This window comes from Anguilla anguilla, chromosome 11 (genome assembly GCF_013347855.1).
Source record: "Anguilla anguilla isolate fAngAng1 chromosome 11, fAngAng1.pri, whole genome shotgun sequence".
NCBI lineage: Eukaryota > Metazoa > Chordata > Actinopteri > Anguilliformes > Anguillidae > Anguilla > Anguilla anguilla.
In genome coordinates, this window is record NC_049211.1 from 29,956,988 (window position 1) to 29,975,867 (window position 18,880).

The following is an 18,880-nucleotide window of genomic DNA, read 5'->3' on the forward strand; positions in this document are numbered from 1 at the left end:
GGGGGGGGGGGGGGGTCAGCTTGAAGCTGCAACAGCTGAGTAGCACCCAGGACTCTGACCCATGATGCTTTGGGCACATGTCCAGCACACAAAATCATGATTCACATGAGCCACTTTCCTCTCTGTTTCCCTTCCTTCTCTCCCCCTCTTTCTCTTCCCTGCATTCCCTCCTCTCTCGCTTTTATTTGTTTTGTTTTGTTTACTCTCTTCCTTTTTCTCCCACTCTTTCTCTTTTTCTCTCTGACCCTCTCTTCCTTTCCCTCTGCCCCCCAACTCCCTCTGTGTAAACCCTTCTCTCCCCTTCAGGCACAGCTCTTTTAAGAGGCACCTGCCCAGGCAGATGCAGGTGTCCAGCCTGGACCTGGGGAACGACTACGTAGACGTGGACCTGGACGAGCAGCCGACCAGCATCGGCCGCATCAAGCCCGACCTCTACAAGCAGAAGACGCTGGAAACGGAGGAGGCGCCCGAGAACGGCGGCAAGACGTGCGGCAAGATCAACTTCTCCCTCAAGTACGACTACGAGAACGAGGCCCTCATCGTCAACATCCTCAAGGCCTTCGACCTGCCCGCCAAGGACTTTTGCGGCAGCTCCGACCCCTACGTCAAAATCTACCTGCTCCCCGACCGCAAGCGCAAGTTCCAGACGCGCGTGCACCGCAAGACCCTCAACCCCACCTTCAACGAGTCCTTCCAGTTCCCCGCCTCCTACGACGAGCTGGCCGTCAGCAAGCTCCACCTCAGCGTCTTCGACTTCGACCGCTTCTCCAGGCACGACATGATCGGCGAGGTGATCCTGGACAACCTCTTCGAGGTGTCGGACCTGTCCAGGGAGACGTCCATCTGGAAGGACATTCAGTACGCGACCACCGTAAGAGGCTTCTTTACTGTTCCTTTCCTTGGCACCGCGAGCTCCACCTGGCTGCTTTCTAGGGATGTATCCGAATCCGAATACTGTATTCGGGAAAGCACGAATAATGCGATGGAAACAGATATTTCTTCTACCCGAAGTTGCTTGTTATTATTCGGATTCGGAAAGAAAAAAAAATTCTCATAGCCTCTATCTAACGTTACACGGGCAGAGAGAGAGAGAAAGAGAGAGAGAGAGAGAGAGAGAGAGAGAGCATACCAGTTACACACACCAACAAACTTGCCACTGAGCCACTGCACTGCAAAACGTTTAATAAATAAGTTCTATGCGTCAGCCATTATGTTTCTTCAAATCGATTCATATCATTGTGGATGGCCACTAGATTAAAAAAATGCCCATTCAGTTTGCAACATGGGACTTCGATTTCACTAACTAGTTGTTTCATATACTATACATTATTGAAAAGTGATCGCTATATTCTGTAGTCGCCCCCACCGAGTCAGCGCACAGCAGGCAGCGGGCTGAGTGCTGACCATTCCCGGCTATCAATCAGGGAAACTCTCGCATCGAGGAGGGGGTGCGGGAGCTAGCGAGACACAAGCCTGGTGTGGCAGCTGGATTTCATTTATTTGCAACAATTTCAATTAGAAGGATGCTTACCTATATGTTGTGTCTTTGTGGAACAACAAAACAACAGCATTTAATAGCATGTTTGACGTAAACATAAACCGTATGTAGGTGTATTTAGAATAGAGAAATTGTTACAGAGAACAGTACAATGTACTGTTCTGAATGCAGTCTGAGTTTACATAGGAAAATGTTTTCTACAATAAGTGCAAACAAGTATTTGTTTTCCTTTTTCCCAAATCAGATCACATGCATAGGAAGTACAAAGAGCATGTACGGAAAATGCATATTTTGAGGACGGAAATTGTTTTAGCATTCAGACAAACCAGACATATTTGAATATTAAAAGACTTTTTTTAAATTGCATGAGAAACTATTTACATATTGTCTTTCATTAGTAAGGACTTCAAAGCTATAGCTGTTGTTTCATGCGGCCTCCTAGTGATTCCACAAACAACTAACTGGTTTGATGTGTACTGAAGCTAGAGTCCTTTAGCAAATACGATTTAGGTTCTTAAATGCTTTTTGTTGTTGCAGTCCACAGTTTTGCTGACTCGTGGTATACTGCTGTTTCTCCCGCTGCCATTCTGAGTGCCAGTAATACAGCGGCCAGTCAAACTGTGTACATTGTGCAGTGAATCTGACAGATCTGACTTATATCAATGTTGTTATGGTTATAATCAATGCAAATAGTTATTATAGTTTTAATAGGTACAATATGGTGACCATTCTGTGCCAGAATGATCATTATTGGAAAGTTGGTTTTGAATGTTTGAAGAGGTACTGTAGGTGCCATTCTCTTTTGTAAGTACCCTTACCTGGCCAAAGCCTGGCTGCTCCATTAGTTCAGTCTACTTTGATGAGGTGTTTCTCCTGATACAGAGTTAAATTGCTTTGGCCCAGTGTGTCCTTTGTCTTATTAGCAATAGCCCAGTACTGCTCCAAACAATCCCTGCAATGCAGGAAAGGTTATGAAGAGCCAATTTAGAGCACCAGTCTACAGCACACATTGAGCTGTTATCTGCTTAAGCCTTTCCTCCATGAAACATTTATTTTCAGTCACAGCTGTACTGCCCAGAACCTCCAGAGAACAGCAAAATCTATTTTAATCAATCACTGGTTTAAAAAAAAAAACTTACAATAAATAATGTGTGAATGTAAAGGCAGGATGTTAATTAAACATTAACTAAGAAGAATTACATGTAGATACTGATAAGTTTTATTTTTGCAATATAACAAAGATTATCAGACTTTATTGTAAATTTAATCTGTAGACTTCATGATTCTAAATCACAAACGCCAGATATTCTGCTCTGCTATGACAGCCTATAACTAGGGACACAAGTTTATCTCGTATTACAATCAAAATCCTCATGGGGCACTGTAGGCGTTGGATTATACAATTAGTGACAAATTGTGACTTTCATAAAAGCAATTCGATTAGATAATACACCAGATAGAGGAATGAATGTGAAATCGATGGAATATCAGACACAAAGAAAGGCCGAGGTATATTTTTCACATTTGCTTGCAGGGAAAATTTGCATCCAATTTAAGGTTGACACTGCAAATCTTGATGCTGTAAATTACTGCTCAGTTGTGGATACCATCAAAAAATGCCTGTTTAACTTTGGGGTTGATTTCAATAACGTAACTGTATTTGTCTCGGATAATGTAAGGTACACGTTGAATGAAACTCTCAAATGCTTGATACCAAATGAAGTTAATTTAACTTGCAATGATCACATTGCAGCACTCGCGAGTGGGCTGGCAATTTCCCAGTTGTTGATAAGTTTTTTGGGAGTAGTCAAAAACATTTTATTGCCCATGCATAAGGCTGTGTAACTATGCATGTGTGTGATAGAGCTAGGTTCAGGCATGGCAAAATGATATTGAGCAGTTGGTGCTCTGGTCTACTGCATCAATCCCAGTACTTCAATTTCCAGTCCAGATTTTCGGACCTGGAAAAACACCTCACACCAAATACTGCTGTGCTGCACAGAAAAGAGGAATAAAAACGTTACTGCTCAACTCAAAAATATCACCTGTACATCTGCATTTCCATGCACTGAAAGCAGCCTGTGACCAGTGTTAGACGATCGCTAACATTGTCTTTGTCTGTGGTTAAGTATTGTCAATTAATGTAGATTACTGGGGAGGGGCAATGCGATAATTGACTGATTGACTGGGGCTTTATCAACCCCTTGCTGTGGGATGACTGGATTGCAGTGAGAAAACTGCCATTGATAAACTGGTGTCCCTAACTTTAACCAGTTATCCACATGCACCTCAACTACCAATGCGAAAGCATATTCCCCAGTGTATGAAGCAAAGGGAGCACACTAATAATACTCTTGTTTATTTTGTATTGATAAAATGACCACTCTTTATCCATACGTTTGAAATATACCTTGTAAAAGATCACACTAAGTATTCCATTTTCCTTCAAGAAGATTTTAGTTAAAAAGATAATGCTCAGACTGCAGCGTGAAACACTAAATGTTCATTAATCCTTTCTGTTTGTTTGTTTGCATTAATGCTCTACAACAGCAAACAAGCTGAGGAGTTTTAATTGGATTTTCTTAATTAAAACCCATTGGCTTTTTGTAGCGGCCGTGGGTCATTCGTGGAGGCAATATTATACTCCACTCGGAACGAGAGAATCTGAACATAAATCCCTACAACAGCTGTGACCAACGTATTCACCTGTGCCGAATATCGCTGTGCAGCACTCCAAACGCCTCTGTGCCCCACTTATCAGCCAGAACGGCGAGTCGGAGAGACCGTTCAATAACGCTGTAGTTATTGCTAAAATGGCAGAAAGCAGTTTGGTCTTTGCGCGGCGCGGTAATTTCATCGAGTTGAGGTGATTTGCCGCGGCAACGCAAAGCGGACCGTCCGGTAATTGCCGTAATAAAGTAGCCATTGACGGTGACACGCCTGGCAAAGCGGAAGAATCACTTCTTAATGAGAAAAGGAGCCGCGGTTGTTAGCACCCACTAGATTCAGAGGCGCCCCAGCTGAGTAAGAACACTTTTACAGCTGTTGGGTGTTTAATGAACTGAGCAGAACAATAGGCATATTCACGAGTAGTTAAGTGGAGTTATCACTGGTGAATTGGAAAAAGCAATCCTTTTCTCCTATCAGAAATAAATTGAAGTTGAAGGCCTATATATATATATATATAATGCAATATTTTTTTTAAATTCTAACTTTTGATTTTTTTGGGTTATGAAGGTAAGCAAATTAGGTACTGTGCCATTAAATATGTGCTAATTTGATAATTATGCTGATCACTTCCTGGACTCAGTGGATGAAGTCAGTGATTGTTTTATTGCTTTCGTGTGGTAAATAGCTGAATTGTTGATATTCAATGAACTCATTTGTTTATGAAAATAAAAATGTCAAAAGGCTATCAGCAAAGCTTCTGGACATTACCAGTTATTTCATTTATGAAGTTGAATGTGACATTTTGTGACTATATCTACTTTTAAAGTTGAGAAACTGTCCAGCATGTCATTTTGAGAAAATGGCTAAATTAAAGATTATTTTGCACTTTGTGTAGATGGGGGAGGTGGTCAATAATAATCTAAAATAGCAGTTGTTATCATTCATGATTATTGTCCACATTTTATGAAACTAGGGTAGTAATAGAAGCAAAACATCAGAATAATGTATCTCATATTTGACATATGGAACCAAAAACCCCAGATCCACCTGTGGTACCTGGCCTTCAACAAAGATTTAATTGATAGATTAGAGAGGAGAAACATATCAGAAAAACAGAAGTCGCCGGGTTCTCAACATAAACTTGAGAGGGAAGTATTTCAGACTCAAACTTTTAGGGGAAGAACTGTCCTCCAATAAGAAAAACTTTAATGTGTATTTTCCGAAGTTCTGCCGAGTCTCTTCCATCAGTTGCATTGACCTGTTTTTTTTCTTACCTGATACACTGGTAAGATGAAAGAGGGATGAAAGGAAGCCGCTCCTCTGTCACTCCGACTCTGATTGGCTGTTTAAGGGCAGAGCGTTCAGTCCCAGCCTGCTGTCTTTGGGTGAGAGGCTTCAAAGGCGGACTTTGTGAAGCAATCGGGTACTGCGTCAATGAGATAAGGTATACGTTGCATGGCCGTACAACGATTGGTTACGCACGGCAAAGCAACCTTTTCCCTTTTATTTAGTAAGATACGAACATTACATGGTTTGTTTGTGGGCTTCAAATGCCCAAAAAAGCGTCTCAAAATGTGATCAGCCGTCAGGCATGGCTTGGCTGGTTTCCACACTGAAATCTGAAAGCATAGTGTAACGGAAACGTTATTGGATACCCAGAAAAGGAATGAAATGATCTTTTTGTTGTAAAATGCTGGGCACAAATTAGTTGAGTCGGCAAAAGTTAATTTTAATATCAAAATTCTAAAAAGTTGATTACTCTAAGCATCATTCTTGGGCAAACAACAGTAGGCCTATTGTGCAGACTGCTGTTATACGATATTTATGCATTTTTCTAATTTGCTCCATTACACATTTAGACAATGTTAAACCGCAACCCTGTTACTATGTGGGCCGCCTTCATAATATGTAAAAGATGCATCTCTTTCGGGTGACTTGCATCACTTACATCACATTCGCTTCGTTTACACGGAGGACAATAACCACCTTTGCCACTGGGTGTTATCCTCGTGCTCCGCTGGGGATTTCAGTTCGCTCCCCAGTAACTTGGTAGGCGAAGTGTGAACGTGTCTCCCAGGCGGCAGATATGGGCTCCAGGGGAATGAATGTCACAGCTTTGTGCTGTGTTTACCTTTCTGTAAAGAGCTTTGCATACTATAAAAAGCATGATACAAATAATTATCATTAATAGGCTAATAATTATAATAGTAATTATTATTATTGTTGAAAGCTTTTTTTTACATGGTGCAAAGTGCTTTGCACAATAATTTTATGGATAAAGCTGCTGGGTGACTCATTTGGTTGAAGCACCACACTGTGGTACATGCATGAGACTCACAGTCTTGGATGAAACCAGTAGCTCTATGGAGCGATGCGCAATCACGTTCATGTTTCATGACTCTCCATCAACCCCCATCAGTTGATCAATCTGATGGACTGAATGTCAAAGCCACATATGAAAGGTCTTCCTCCGACTCCACTCTGTGCAAACTTTTTGAACTGTCTGCAGTTTGAACAGAAATCATAAAACAACACCAAAAACATAGAAAACCTTTCCAACCACTTCTGTTGTAGGGCTCCATGTTCTATGAATTTTCATGGTAATAACTGCCCGAATGATACCAGCTGTACACACGCACTGTTTAGTGTAGGATTCAACCAGTCTTTTTTCTTGCTCAAATTGGAATCATGAAAGTTGCTAATTACATTCTGAGCTGAATCGCCTTAAGGTGCAGGGACCATTAAGCCACTGTAGGGACAGAACTGTGGGATTTGTCCTTCAGAGGGTTTAGGCTTACGAGGCTCATTGCAAGTGATTAAAGAAAGCCTAGAAACCATCAGCCGTGATTCAGCTTACAGGATGAGCTTCAGTGCTCCTCTAACTATTCACGACATGAAGCGGGAAAATCGGCCTCAGCGATCCGGGAGACTTTCAGGGCGGCTGTCGGTCCTCTTTACCCCATTCCTGGTGAAGGCGGACTCGGCAGACAGCCCTGTCGAGATGAGAAATTCCCTACGCTCCAAAAAGCAGGAGGAGGGATAGTCGACCCTTCACCGGTTCCCCCGGCGTGCAGAGCAGGGCAGCTTTTGAAATTTTTGAGCTACCTCACGCTCAATTAAAAGAGGGTCATTCTGAGGTAATTTCCACGACGCTCATAAAAGCTAATCAGCTTCCTTGACAATGTTCGCCTTATGTTCGAGTATGTTTCCTGGTCTGAGATGTATTTGGAAATCACACTGCAGATTTACATTCTGAATTGAAATGAAACAGCCCAGTACGATTTCCTAGTCAGTATATAATATAATACAATATAATATAATATAATATAATATAATATAATATAATATTTGTAAATCAGGTGATGCCGAAAAAAAGTGCCCATGCGAGGGAGGTGACCGAAGGTCCCGGAATGGCAAAAAAAAACAAAAAAAAAAAAACAGTGCCAACATGCATTACAGTGCTGTCTAAACCATTAGGCCTGACAGATGTGCACATGCTTAGCTGCGGGAGTTAAAAGCCTAGCTACATTTCAAATAGTCACACCATCATCCTCTGCCCCCAAATCTGACAGCTCCTGCTCAGGCTTCCTGATAACTTTAACCTCTAATAACTTTAGCAAATAGCGGTGGTGCTGCTTCTGTCAAGCTGTTAGCGTTGCAATTTCCACAACTCACTTCCGTCTTCTTAATGCCATATTGTTTAGTGTTTGCTTCACCATCTTGCTTCTCCATACCTTTTGCTTTGAAAAGGCCCTTAAATACCATTGTCATTTTTGTGTGCCATTTTACCTATTTTATCTGACTTTGACAAATAGTTTCTTGCCTGCTGAAACCATGCTAGTGCGGTGTGGTTGGATTTTTGCAGTGGTGAGCCAATGAGTGATTTCAGGAGAAGGACAAACAGATGAGGAAACATTTTTTGTTTTTTTCATCACAGACTGTCAAATTTAGTTTCATTTTGACATGAGAGGTCCCCTGGCAAATAAAATAAATATTCAAAAAAAATAATGCATCCACAGAAATTATTGAATGAAATAAGATGTTGTGGGATGAAAGCAAGTTGCAGAAGCACAAAGATAAGCTACATGATGACAAATATGCTATGTCTGTCAGTTAGTCTAGCTACAAAGGTTAAACAATAGACAGGAGCATACACTCAAGATAAAATGGCACTCAATACTCATTCAATGGAATAGAATGAAAACCATTGAAAACAATGACATATTTCTGAATACAGCTGGTAATTGTGACATAACCCACGTTAGCACGCTAACTAGCTAATGTCAGCTAGTTAAGAACACCTCTAAATAATGACCTAATTGCTTTCCGGTTAACGAGCGGTGCTAATGCTGCTAGCCATCCCACTTACAATGCCTAGCTAGAAGAATTGAGGAACTGTCTCCTGACTCACAAAAATTAGTCACGGAATGCAGGCAGTTCAAAACTGCTGTGGCACAAATTAAGCACTGGGGCCACCTGTCACCTGTCTTGGTCTTGAAATTCAATTAATTTTCAGGCCTGTTCAGAGAAAAAAAGAATTTTGCAGAGGGTTTTAGAAAATCTTTTTAAGAAATTTTGTTCAGCTTGAACTACTGACAATCTGCTGTCAGTTGTCGTCTCCAAGATTCAATGTCAAATCTTGAGTCCAGAGTTTAAAGAGGAGATGGATCCACTCGACCAATTCATAATTTTCTGTAATGGGAACATCACGTAATTTGTCACTTTCATTTTGATGTGGACTCTGCACTCTTTACTCAGTAACATTCTGACATTTTATTTCTGAAATTCACCAGTCTCATCTCAGCTGCTTTCAGTTTTGATCAGAACAGGGTCTGACCCAAGTGTCAGTACTTTGAACACAATCGAGGCACATCTGTCAAGTGAAACCTAAGGAAGTCCTCCAGTAGGCTGCATTCATTTAATGCCCCTGAGACTCGGTTTGACTCCTTTATACTTCCCATAACTTTCTTCTCATGCTTTCCTACCTGTGAGGAGGAGTTCTGTTGGCGGTTCTCAGTCATGTTGCCCCGAGAAGAATTTTCTTGAGTCGAGCTCAGTTGTGGAACTGCTGTTTCCACAGTTTCAGATGTATGGTAGCAGTCACCTGAATCCATAATCGCCCTCTGTTTCGTCACTATTTCTGTGTGGTTTCCATATGGCGTATTGTTAAGGGGATTTTCAGTCTTTAAGTCTTTAAGGACGCCTGATTAATCTGGGCTCACTTTACAGCTTTTCTGTCAAACGCGCTCTGTTGTGTGTGTGATATTTGGGTGTTTTGGTGTTTGCGCCAGGCATGCCGTATGCTACCTTTAGCAAGCTGGCTGTGTGTCCTTGGTTCGGCAGGAAAGTGTGGACCTGGGGGAGATCATGTTCTCACTCTGCTACCTGCCCACTGCCGGGAGACTCACGCTCACCGTCATCAAGTGCAGGAACCTCAAAGCCATGGACATCACGGGATACTCAGGTTCTGCTCTGCACAGCACGCGCGTGTGTGTGTGTGTGCATGCATATGTCTGTTTGTGTACATTATGTGTATGCATGCATTACTGTGTCAGGGATTATGTGCAAATGTATTTTCAAATTTTAACTGACAATGCCCATCAGTATTATTAGTTAACACACATGTATATGCGCAAAAGCGTACACAGACACGCATACGCACACGGACATGCACACACACAGACGCAAACACACAGACACAGTCACACACACACATCCTTTTTGGTAAAACATACATTTTCTTCACAGGACTGATAAAACAAAGAAAAAATTAAGGTGACATTGTCGCTGCATTTACTGCTGAATCTCTCCATGACAAACCGTGTCATACACGGTACAGATACTGCATAATTGCTCTTTGAGAAATCAATCATTAAAAGAAAGCTTTGCTCTCTTCAATCTCCTGGCTTAGCTATTCATGCTGGTGGTGCAATTAGCAACACTTCCTTCAAATGGTGAGAATTTCTGTCAAACTGGCTTCAGTTCAGATGAAAATATGCTGTGTCCTACATGGTGTATCACTAATCACACATTTGTGGTCACATGAAAATCAATATTTGAACTAATCCACAAGCTACAAATCAGATGCTATACCTGCACACATTTGTTTGTTATAGCTCTCTTTAATCTCATTTGACATTTCACAAGTTATCCCTGATGCCTCGATTGAATCTGCAAGCAGTAAACCAGCTATTAAATCATAACCCCAAGCAAAGCAGTTCCTTGGGAAGCTTCATCCTCTTTATTATGCTCAAGTATGTGACAGCTTGTCTTGCTAACTCTGGCAAAATCTACATTAAAAAACTCATCTGTTTACAAACATAATTTGGATGAGACCAATGAGTACTGGCTCACATTTACATATTAGCAGGAGGTATTAAGTATCAGTAGTGATTTCACCATACTGTTTACTGCTGGGAGAAAACCAGGCTATTGCAGTGCTGTAGGAAATAACGCAAACAAACCATACAAAAAATTTCCTTCTTCACTCGATATCAACTTTGAGGGTTCTTCTCATTAGATAACCTTTGCCGTAGGAAGGTATAACCCAGGAAGTGTATAAGGTTACAGTCTCAACCTCTGTTAATTCTGTAATAAGCAGTTCTAACTAATTAAAAAGCTGCCTGTAAAAGATTGTAGACTTGTTTACTGTAATAAAATAAGAATGACTTCAGTGTTCTTGTTATTTCACTTCTATGTGAATAACATTCTTTAATTGTGGGGAGAGTGATGCTTTAAATCCTTTATTACCAAATATCCTTTTTTTTTGTTTGTAGAACTTATTATATTACCTCTTTGTAGATCATTGTATTATATCCATATATAAGGGGGCTATATTCATACAGTTGTGATTATTTGTGTTATTATTTCCAATGAGCAGATCCGTATGTGAAAGTGTCCCTCATATGTGATGGAAGGCGATTGAAGAAGAAGAAGACGACCATTAAGAAAAACACTCTGAACCCCACCTACAACGAGGCCATCATATTCGACATTCCACCGGAGAGCATGGACCAAGTCAGCCTCCTCATATCCGTCATGGACTACGACATGTGCGTAAAACACCATAATTAACAAGCACAGAGAAAAGCGCTAGTCTAAGGTCTTATAAAGATAACAGAAGAAGAGCAGCCCAAATTCAACCTAACCTCATTGTGTTTCATCCTTAAAGGCATACTATGCAGGATTTTTCACCTCGCTGTGGTCTTGTGTTTACAAAAAAGAAGTCTCCTCCTCCGTCCTCAACCCAGCTCACTCACCTCTGTTTTTATGTTAAATCCATTTTTAGTTTTATATCTCTGTTTTTCAATAGCTGTCACCGTCAAGCAAAAACAATTCCAAGGTTGACTCTGAGCCCTGTCGTCTTGTCGTTTCATTTTAGAAGAAGAAATACTGGCAGAGGAGCACAGATTCTGCAAATGTGCATAAAGACAGAGACTGCCAGTGCATCATAGATGTGACTAAGCATGGCTATTTTATAATATTTTCATGGTAAAAGTCCTGCATAGTATACCTTTAACTTTGAGCAAAAAATGCAAACTTTTCTTTTTTTTATTTAACCTGGTAGGTCAAATGTGAACTCAGTGAACTTTTGCAATGATGACCCGGGGAATCAAAGTTCGGAGGACTGCAAAGGATTGTGTCGTGAAATGCGATTATATGGCCAGATGTAGTGAGTCAGCGACTCATCTGAGGGACGACGCCTTTTACAGTACCGTGCCTAATCACTGTGCTGGGGCTCAGGATTTATTGTCCAGAGGGAAGAGTGCCCCCTACTGGCCAACAAACGCCTCTTCCAGCAGAAATCTTCCCAGATTGTCTCCTATCCACATATTAACCAAGCTCACCTGCAGCTTCAGTAGTTAGCTGTAAGAAGGATACCAGATTGTATGGCAGTCCTTGGATTTATTTTATTAAATTTGCATGAACATAAAGCCCACACAAAATCATTGGTAAGATTTGCTCTGGGCCCTAATCTCCTTAGACTGGGTAAAAGCAATTATTAACATGGAAATGGCCACAGAGGTTGTTTCACATTAAGAACTGTGTTTAATTTTTTTTCTTTTTTTCAACCAATCTCAGATTAGGTGCCACCCAGAAATGATGTCTGGGAGAAATATCAAGTAGATTGTTAATTGCGCGTGAAGTAGAGGAAAATGCTGAAAGAGCATCAACGTTTTATCATTGTTCTTCCTCAGAGAGTATAATGACCTTCCTTGTTGCCAAAATATTATTGCTGTTAATTCTCTTTTTATTATTATATATATATTTTTGTAACATTTTCTGAATTATATCTAATTAATACACTTCTTGCTATTTCCCAAGCAAGCGTTGTACCTACAGTTTTCGGAAAAATAAATATTGCATTTTGTGAGATAATCCTGGGGCCACTGGGGGGAATAGATGGCATGTCTCACGGACACTAAGGACGTGATTGCAGATGCAAAGAGGGGGGTGTTTACGCACTGCGGATTATGGGAAGGCAGTGATCTCGAGCGGAGCGAACCCCCCGTTCTCCGAGGCGCGCTTATGTAAGTATTTATAGATCGGCTGGCTCCGGTGGAAAAACCCGCTCGCGAATCGATTACCTCGTGATGCAATGACTACGAGCAGACGGGGCCCCGAAACCGGAGGCGAAGGCGTGAGGTCGCAAGTCCGTCTCCGCGGGGTCCTGCGCCGAGGCCAGCGGGTCACCCCGATTGTTTTACGCTCCAACTCAAAGCCGGCATTGCATCGAAGTTCCCCTGGGGGGCGCGATCGGTCCGGACGCTCTGGCCCGGTTCGACCTGGGGCAGCGGCTCCGGGAGGAACTGGAGAGTCTCTTGGAAGCTAAAGCTCTTTGGTGCGCATTTGCACTTCAGACGCAGTCAGTGGGAGACCCAGTGAAAGGAGCACGCTGATTTTCCTGTGTGATCCGCTCTGCTTTTGTGCTCACTCAAACCTCCCAGGTGCATTTTTACCCGGCTGTTATTAAGCCGTGCAGCGGTGGGCAGAAATCTCTTTACTCATGGAAATCTGCGGAAACTCTCAATGCGCCCCGAGGCCTTTTGATATATCAGAATTACATAAAACATAATCATTCCTTCCCACCATCAGCTTCCAACAGCAAACGGCCATTACTGTTTCAGAGTCTGTAAACGTTATCCTTTTGCTTTTTCAAACGTGGTTGTGTTTGATTCATTAAATCTACGCATTTCTACACAGTTATTCTGAAGAATTCAGACAATTATATCCAAAAAAGTGAAATGACTTTCTTAGCATTAGCGAACCGAACCCAAATTTGCTGGGTGAAATCGCGATTTACGTTGGTACAGCGTTGAGATTTGTCAGATGCATTGCTTGTTTATAGCACTTGCTAATTTGGAGCAACTGTCAAATTAGAGTCTGGCTGCCACTGAAATGACTATCATTACTGTTGCTACACTCTGCTGCACATTTGCAGACAGTGATGATGATGTGGATGATTATGTAAAACATTTTTATATAAATAACGACAAACATGTTCTCCCCGTGTCTGCGTGAGTTTCTTCCAGGCAGTTCAAAGACATGCAGTAGGCTAATTGGAGACTCTAAATTGCCCATAGATATGAGTGTGTGAATGGTGTGTGTGCCCTGCGATAGATTGGAGGCCTGTCCAGGGCGTATTCCTGCCTCTTGCCCAATGCACGCTGGGATAGGCTTCAGCACCCCCCTCGACCCTGACCAGGATAAGCGGGTTTAGATAATGGATGGATGGATGGATGGATTGCACGGGTTAAAATAATGGACAGACCTCTCATATGGAAATCGGTGTTAATCCTGCTCTTTTGCTCTTTCGGTGATTCCCTGCAGGGTCGGGCACAATGAGATCATCGGGGTGAACCGTGTGGGGTGCAGCGCAGAAGGCCTGGGCAGAGACCACTGGAATGAGATGTTGGCTTACCCCCGCAAGCCGATTGCTCACTGGCACCCCCTGCTGGAGCCCAAGAAATCTGAAAAAGAGGTGTGTTTTCCTTTTCATGGACAAAGCCTGGTGTTAAGTAACAACATACAAGTACATTTAACAAGACCAGGTTAAAACCTAGTATATGGCTGGACCTAACACACGTGATTCGGCCGAGCAATGGTGTAACTTCATCACTCAGTCAGTCAGTCACTCACAGACATTCGCGTTTGTAGGCCTGGCCCCACTGTTGCGGTCCAGCCAAAAACAAAGAGACACACAAATTTTTATGTTCTAAAAGCAACTAGCACACATTTCTGGACAAATAAATTATTATTTTGGAGAGTTCATCTATTACAGAAAGTTTGCCCTGGGGTGCTCTTTCAAATCTCTCTGTCCTTCTTCTCCTCATTTCCATCTTTCATTTGATCAGTTCAGCTGAAAAATGATCAAAAAGGATCGTAAAATGTTTACAAGATTGCAAGTTACAAGTTTTAAGATGAATTTTATGATTCAACACACAGTCTCTGATTGTAATTTAATGAGTGACAATAGCTATTTGACTCATTACATTTTCTGGTATCACCTAAACCTAAACACCGTCTTAGCCCGTTAATACCTATCATCTGTAACAGCACATTGGAAATGGAAACACAGTTCACCTTTATTGCCATTGTGTTTCTGTCTTTTTCTCCAGTGGAAAGGACGTACTGCCAGCTTCGACAGCCAAGGGTCCTGCCCTTCCCCCAAACCTCCCAGCAGCCCCTGAGGCGAGCTGTCGGCGTGGGGGTGGGGGGTCTTCCTGTCTCCAGCTGACTCGCCGTCTGTCTGTCCGTCCGTCCCCCCCACTCTCCCCATTCATCCTCGGTGTACACCACTAGCTCCCCAGGGCATTAACCCTAGATCAGTTTTCCCCTTTTGCACTAAATGCTCGGGGTTATGAACTGGAGCCGGACTAGCGGATCCTAGGTCAGTGCTTGGGGGGGTGGAGCCGTGTCCTCGACGTGCTCCGAAGAGCCGCCTTAACGTTCCCAGGACGACCGCCGCGCCGAATCAGATCACGGCGAGCCTCGGGGGTTTTTGTAAAGCATCAGAGTGTTCCGTTCCGCACGGACAGGATCTTTGGTCAGATCACACGCTTTGATAGTTGCCATAGTGAACTGGAACAGTGCGGAGGAGCAGGTAGTGGTGAGATAGGACAGCATGGGGCAAAGCATCCTGTCAAAGCATCGGCCTCCACATCAAGGCACAAAATGGATTATACTGTGAGAACGCTGGCGACTGTGGCGAGGAAACGATTAATCTGAGACCGAAAAGAACACAGGCATTATAAAATATACAGTCATTAAATTATAAGCATATTATTATTCCATAATTACCTTATGGCAGGTAGAAAGGAACATAAAACTCCAAGTGAGCTATAATTACTCATGCCCTGTACAATAAAAATGCAATCAACCCATCATTCCATTTTTTTAAAGATCAGATTTATTGACATTGAGTAACGTGCATTTTAATTCATCGCTAAAAATAAATCAAAAACTCTTAAAGCCTTAATGAAAAACAAAATTGCAAAGGGTAACGCGATTCCCAGCGTTCGTGCGGAAGGGTCAGAGAGGGATTTTGTAACAGGTGGCAGACTGTAAATTTTTTGCAGGGTTCTTGAAATGCACATAAACCCCTGCCATCAATCTGAGGTGAACACAGCTGGGACGATCAATACTGTAGGCCTTCTGGAGCTAGCTGCAGGGTCATAGGGCGAGCACACGCACGCACTCGGCAGAAGATGCGGTGCTCTTAAAGCTCGAAGAAACGTGCATTTAATGGTACATCTGATACACTTCCCTTCTCCCAGACTGTAGGTTCTTGTAGTACTCCAACTGTCGTGTAGGCTCCTGGCCAAAGAACACAATCCTGCTACTTGCAAAATGTTTTATTGGGGAAATCTCTGCGTATTTATTTCCATATTTTTGAGGGTGATAACGTCAAGGTTTTATTGTATGTAGAGCTGAAGAGGAATTCCTAGCTCTTATGTTGTGTTTTCTGTGTAAATTAAACTGTAGGCATTTTTGGGAAGGTCACTGTAGGCATTTTGTGAAGCTGTTAAATGGTGCCTTCCAATCGATACAGTCCCGTTTTATGATGTCATTTTTGCGAAAAGAAAACTGTAGTGTTAGAAATGTGAAAACAGACTGGCGTGGTTTTGAATATTCAAAGAAAAATGTGCATTGCAGAACACAACAAGGTTTCATGAAAATATTTCATCATTATTTTAGTCAAAGTAATAATTTAGTGAAAGCTATAAATGGAGAACAGGCGGCAGTCTAATGTACAGCACTAATGTTGTCTTTGGATACTTCAAAGCATCTTTACTTCGTTGTCAAAAACATCTTTACACCCTTTGTACATCGCGCACAACCTGGCTGAATTAGAAATGATGTGTTTTCAACAGGACTGTTGTTGAACAAAGGGAGGGTCAGAGTTTCTGATTTCTTGTTATTTTTGAAGGACATTCGCTTACACTTTTATGTTTTTCGACAGAGCAGACGTGAACTGGGGTTGCCACTAGAACCATTTACTGCCACTCATTTGAAGATTTCATTTGAACATTTCCTGCTTTTAAGACACAAAACAAAATGGTGCTTAAATATACAGTTATTAAATTAAACACCAAACCCCACAATTCATTCTGTTCAGACACATTGACTTGCACCTCCTAGTTTCAAAGGCAAGATAGTGAGACTCTTGTTCCTATATACTGGAAAGTAGCAGTTTTTTAAATATCTGCCTAAAATGCCTAGGGTAATCATTGAAGTAATTGTGTTAAATGCAGAAGTGATGCAGAAATAGCCATTAGCGTAGATTAGTATTGTCTTGATTTCCACCCTGTAGAAATGGCTCATGTATCTTCATGTCTTATTTTAAAGTGAATTTTGCGGTTACTGTTATCACTTGAAAGTAATGAGGCAAAGACCTCCCTTTTATGGCTAGAGTTGCTGAGTAGAAACTGAGAGAAAAGAAAAAAATGTGAAAACGTGAACCAAATGTACAATGTGCAGTGTTTGAGTTTACACTTCCTTGAGATCAATAAACTGCCATTTTGGTCAGACAGTGAAAAAAATTAATTAGGGCTACAGAAAATAATTTCATACCATAATAATCACCCTAACAGCATTCGACAGCAACACTTGCCCTCTGCACATTTTGATCACAAAGAGTAAGACATTGCTATAGTGATTTATTTTGGTCTTGAAGCATGTTCTTTCAAAAAATGCCATGATGTATAGGGAAGTACAAACCACCTATCATTTGTACAGTGAGATAAAAGCACTGAATATATTTTGCACAACATTTTGTACTGAAAGCACAAGGGAAACCCTTTTCAGGGGGACCCACTGAAGAAGGGGTTATTCAACATCTGCTTCTCATTTGGAGGGTTTGTAGAGTGTTACCTTACTCTGCACTACCCATCCAAAGCTACAGATCAAGAGCAAAGGTGAAAAGTCTGGAAATGCCTGTGCTTTCATACCCTGTAAACCAAGAGGACTTCCTTCAGAGGGGGTTCTCCCATAACCAAAACTTACAGAGATTTAAAATTGCAGATCAGCTTTTAATATGTATGGGGTTCAGCCTTTCTGTTGCTTGTGAGCCAAAAGACCAGAACAAATAAATACTTTTCTTTTAAAAGCAAGCAAAAGTTTTACAGGACAACATTCTGAATGAAACTCAACATCGATGCTGGGACAAGGCTTAAGAACTTGAAATTGAAAAATAAAAAACGAAAAGTTTCCTGTGTCCTTAAAAATAATCGCTCGCAAACCGCAGCAACAGCATGTTTTATTTCCTGACACATTTTGCTGTAAACACAATTTACAATTTTACTTATCACTCCTGGACTTATATGCAAAACCATTCTGGATGTATATGCTTTCCCTGGACTGAAATAAACTTACTCTGTGAGGCCGTGAGCGGGCCAGAGACCTCTGAGATGTGACATTTGGCTAATTGGCAGTTGTTAGTTCTGAAGTACGAGAGGCGGGGTTCTCAGCTGGAGTGATCTCTTTGCGCCATCATCAGTTTCGCACTACGTGATTGTCGAGATGTAGGCCTATGTGTTTATATATAGCATCCATAATTGGTTCCCTACATTCCAACTGGCTCCGGTTTGCGGGAGGACAAAGAAAAGAAAACTGATTGACATGTCCCCCCCCCCCCATCAATTCCTCCTGTGTGTGTGTGTGTGTGTGTGTGTGTATTTGTGTGTGTGTGTGTGTGTGTGTGTGTGTGCGCGCGTGCATGTGTGATGTGTGATGATATCCCTCTGTTTATAGAAAAAGAGGGGGTGTTCAGAGTGGTTAAGCTTAGGTTCTTAGGACTGTTGTAAGGCCTCACAGCTTTGATGATCATCGTGCATAGTGTTTATTAATGTGAGTAATGTTCTCTTTCCGTTTATCATGCCGATCAACTGACTTTCCAATTTTTTTGTATTGAAACTTTGTATTTGTAATATAACTGTTTGAAACTGTTCGGAAAACTGTCCTTGTATTTTAAATAAGCCACAATAAAACAATTAGTTCTAAAACATTTTGTTTCAGTGGGATTTCTTTTCCAGTGTAAACAGTGTTATTGTTGTGGTAATTGCCAGTAGATAACCATATTCCTTTTGCAGCATTGTCAAACAGCAAGCAGGGGTTAGTTATGTTTACAAGTGAAGACAATCCTGTTGAGAAGAAATTCTCATTTTAGGCTCAGACTATGGCTTAAAGTCCACATTACACAGCCTTTGTGCA

The 18,880-nt window shown here is 41.7% G+C and overlaps 1 protein-coding gene across 1 annotated transcript in view; it reads left to right on the forward strand.

The window, feature by feature from the left end:
• The window catches only part of syt6a (synaptotagmin VIa), a 59,444-nt gene extending 40,770 nt beyond the window's left edge, over window positions 1–18,674 (forward strand). Inside the window, exons 3-7 of the mRNA XM_035381948.1 lie at window positions 307–871; window positions 9,512–9,632; window positions 11,049–11,220; window positions 14,000–14,150; window positions 14,788–18,674. Coding sequence (XP_035237839.1) covers window positions 307–871; window positions 9,512–9,632; window positions 11,049–11,220; window positions 14,000–14,150; window positions 14,788–14,859 — 1,081 coding nt within the window. The 3' untranslated portion in view covers window positions 14,860–18,674. The remainder of the gene's footprint in view (window positions 1–306; window positions 872–9,511; window positions 9,633–11,048; window positions 11,221–13,999; window positions 14,151–14,787) is intronic.
• The last annotated feature ends 206 nt before the right edge of the window (window positions 18,675–18,880 follow it).